The sequence below is a fragment of the Nannospalax galili genome, unplaced genomic scaffold, assembly GCF_000622305.1.
Source record: "Nannospalax galili isolate Female #2095 unplaced genomic scaffold, S.galili_v1.0 scaffold1759, whole genome shotgun sequence".
In the NCBI taxonomy this organism is placed as follows: Eukaryota; Metazoa; Chordata; class Mammalia; order Rodentia; family Spalacidae; genus Nannospalax; species Nannospalax galili.
Window position 1 is genome coordinate 115,222 of NW_008342711.1, and position 3,969 is coordinate 119,190.

General features: G+C 50.6%; 1 protein-coding gene across 1 annotated transcript; it reads right to left on the minus strand.

The window, feature by feature from the left end:
- Window positions 1–2,060: 2,060 nt before the first annotated feature.
- LOC115071346 lies at window positions 2,061–3,785 on the minus strand. Its single transcript, XM_029566250.1, has one exon. It carries the CDS (start codon window positions 3,783–3,785, stop codon window positions 2,061–2,063), a length of 1,725 nt encoding a protein of 574 aa, XP_029422110.1.
- Window positions 3,786–3,969: the final 184 nt, after the last annotated feature.

Below are 3,969 nucleotides of genomic sequence, written 5' to 3' on the forward strand. Positions count from 1 at the left end.
GAGCCTGATGTCTCCGGACCCAGACGGTGTCACCTGGTTGGAAGGGATGGGGGGGCAATAGGGGTGTTAACAGCATCTTGGTAGGCTGCTGCCAGGGGTTTCCAGATTTCTTCGTGTGCCAGCTGCAACGCTCGCAGGTGCGTCTGCAGGGAAGGGGGGCTAACGAAGTTAGAGATGTCTGGATCAAGAAAAGAGACAGCCGGGGGAGGGGTCCCGTACAGAATTTCAAAGGGGGTTAATCCACTGGGCCCAGGAGTATTCCTGGCCCGATATAGGGCTAGGGGGAGGAGGGTCACCCAGTCCTTAGTGCCAGTTGCCAACGAAAATTTAGTTAAAGCCTCCTTAATGGTTCTATTTATTCGTTCTACCTGGCCTGAGCTCTGGGGTCTGTAAGCACAATGTAATTTCCAATCAATTCCCAACAACCTGGCCACTTTCTGACTTACCTGGGAGACGAAGGCCGGTCCATTATCTGACCCTATTACCTGAGGCATCCCAAATCGAGGAAAGATGTTTTCTAGTAATTTTTTAGACACCATCTTTGCGGTTTCGGTTTTTGTTGGGTATACCTCTGGCCATCCTGAGAAGGTGTCAATAAAAACCAACAAGTACTTGTATCCATACATTCCTGGTTTGACTTCAGTGAAATCAATCTCCCAATGGACTCCGGGCCTGTGGCCCCTCTGTCTTACTCCTTCCTGGGCTCTGCTCTTGCCCCAGTTTACCTGGGCACAAGCCTTACAGTTCTTGACGATCTTTTGTAAGATGGCATCTTTGTTTGGGAGATAATGAATGGTTTCTTCTCGTTCAATTAATGTTTTCATTTTCGTTACCCCCAGGTGAGTCCATTTGTGAAGCTCGTCCAGTAGTTCTTCTACTGACCGCTGAGGTAGAACTGTCTTCCCTTGGTATTCCCAATATCCTGTCTCTGGGTTGTTAGATGCTCCTATTTTCTCGAGCAACTTTCTGTCCTCGGGAGTGTAGTCTCTGACAACTTCTTTTCTCTTGCGCTCCGTAACCACCTCTAAAGCTAATATCCGACTCTTTGAGGCAATTTCTCTGGCCGTCTGGTCAGCTAGACGATTCCCCCTTGCCTCGGGGTGGTTTCCTTTCTGGTGGCCTGGGCAATGCATAATACTGAGCTCTTTTGGCAAGAACAAAGCCTCTAGAAGCGCTATGATCTCAGCTTTGTTTTTTATTTCTTTTCCTCCTGAAGTAAGGAGCCCCCTTCTTTTATAAATCTCCCCGTGGATGTGCGCAGTGGCGAAGGCATATCGGCTATCAGTATATACATTCAACCTCTTACCTTCTGCCAGTCGCAAGGCCTGCGTCAGGGCCACCAGCTCAGCCTTTTGCGCAGATGTCCCCTCTGGTAAGGGTTCTGCCCATATCACTTTGCTGTCCGAGGTGACCGCTGCCCCTGCCCGGCGCTTACCCTCTGCAAGGAAACTGCTTCCATCCGTGTACCAAGTATAATCTGCTCCCTCTAGTGGTTGATCGCTGAGGTCTGGTCGGGTGCCGAAGACTTGGCCATGGGATATTGTTTGACAGCTACTGGGGCCGCGGTGGCCTTCAGTTCAATGATTAGGGGCGGCTGATGGATGGCCAGCCCCATTCCTCTTGTTTCTGCCCAAGCGTCTGGATATTTGGACAACCATCGATCCATGCCCTCCTGGACAGGAAGGGGGGCACGATGTAATCTGTATTCATCTTCTAGTCAGAGGGTAAGTACCTGTATCAGTGCTCCTGTGGAATCTGTGATTCTAGCCCCTTTTTTTTCAAAATAAATGTGTGCTCCAAGCTTGGTTAGTAGATCTCTTCCTAACAAAGGGTAGGGACAGTCTGGTACATGTAAAAAGGTATGAGTCACGGTCCCTGAGGCGAGCTGGACGCTTTGCTCCAGTAGCCCCTTCTACTCATATTGTCTTTTTACTAAGCGGGCCAGTCGTTTGGGTGAGGACGGAATGTTGTGCCCCAGTGTCTACCATGAAGGTGACTGGCTGTCCCCCCACATGAAGAGTTACCCTGGGCTCAGGTGGGGGTTCCTGGCCCCAACCTCCCTAATCGAGGTTGAGGATCTCAGCTTTTTCTTCTTGCTGTTTTTTCTTTTTCTTGGGGCAGTTCTTTACCCAGTGTCCTCTTTCCTTGCAGTAGGCGCACTGGTCTTTTTCTAACCGGACACGCCCTCGGTCTCCCCCCCTTTCTATTCTGACTTCATTTTCTTTTCTCACTACTCTGGCCAGGATTCTACTTAATATTTTATTTTGCTTTCGATCTCTCACTGCCTCTCTATTTTCTGCCTCTCTTTTTTGTCTTTCTTCTTTCTCCTCTGGTGTTTCCCTTTTGTTAAAGATCCTCTCTGCCTCCCTTAAGAGGTCCCTAAGACCTTGCCCCTGTAAATTCTCCATTCTTTGGAGTTTACTCCTAATATCAGGAGCTGATTGCCATATGAAAGACATGGAAACACTTACTTCCTGATCGGGGCTGTCTGGATCAAAGGGAGTGTACCTCCGATATGCCTCTTTAAGTCTTTCTAGAAACACAGTGGGCGGCTCGTCTGCTCCCTGTGTCACTGACCTTACCTTGGCCAAATTGGTGGGGCATCTTCCTGCCCCTTGGAGGCCCGCTACAAGCACCTGGCGATAAAGACGTAGGTGTTCCCTACCTTCAGCCTTGTTGAAATCCCAAGCAGGTCTGGTGAGGGGAAAGGCAGCCTCGATCTCATTTGGCAGTTGGGTTGGTTTCCCGTCTGCCCCCGGGACATGCTTTCGGGCTTCCAGAATGACTCTCTGCTTTTCCTCCATAGTTAGGAGGACCTGCAGGAGCTGTTGGCAATCATCCCACGTGGGTTGGTGGGTAAGGAGGATAGATTCTATCAGGGCTGTTAGGGCCTGCGGGTCTTGGGAAAAGGACGGGTTATGAGTTTTCCAGTTATACAGGTCTGAAGCGGAGAAGGGCCAATACTGTAACTGGTTTCCTTCCCCTCCTGCAAGTTGGAGGGGCAGGATGTGTGAGGAATCTCCTTGGCCTCTCCTGTCTCTGAGCCACCCTGCAATGGGGGAGGGAGCGACCTCCGATCCCTCTGCTTGGGCGTCACCTGGTACAGCTGCAGTGGCCTGCGGAGGAGGGCGGTAGGGAGGGGGATTCTCACTCAGCAGATCAGCAGGAGCACTCTCATCAGGGGGCAGAACAGGCTTTTGTTTTACCACAACAGGACACAAGGAGGTGGTCGAAGGGTCCGGATTAGGGGCAGAAGGGAGGGGGACTCTTCGTGTAGGACTGAGAAAAGGAGTCACCCACGGTGGTGGTTCGAGGGAGAGGTTTTCCCAAGTGACTATATAGGCCACTTGGTCCGGATGTCCCGTTAGTCCAGGGGAGAAGATCTTAGCCTTAACCTGCAAAATAACATCAGAGTCAAAAGTCCCATCCCGAGGCCAACCAACATTAAACGTTGGCCACTCGGAGGAACAAAAGGTTATCCATTGGTGCTTCTTGATCTCCACAGATTGATTGTGAGCTCGGCTCTTAACTTCTCTCCAGTGATCTAGAGTTAAACTCAGGGGGGTGGTTAGGTGTTGTCCCATTTTGGGGTAATCTAAAATCACAAAGAAACAGACAAACAACAGAAACAACAAAAATAGACAGCCGGCGACAAGGTACCGCTTAGGGCGACTCCGGGGAAGAACTGAAAAAACAAAATCAGATGGCGAGGTTGTCACTTCGCTCAGGTTCACGTATCCTTCAGATACATGCTGAGCCCCAAAATATCGGGCTCCCCAGACCATGGGGGCCGGTCGCGACCAACACAAATACACAGCAACACAGAAACACCGACACTGACTCAGGTGTGCAGCTCGGAATAACAGATGACAAGGAAGTTCCTTGTCCAGACGAGATCCACAGAAATCCTACAGATGAACAAAAAGTTCTACAGACGTGGGTCTCACAGTCCTGGAGCGTCCCCCAGGC

Excerpts from the sequence above, each read along its gene's own strand:
- LOC115071346 (XM_029566250.1), bottom strand. The coding sequence starts at position 3,785 with ATGGTCTGGGGAGCCCGATATTTTGGGGCTCAGCATGTATCTGAAGGA.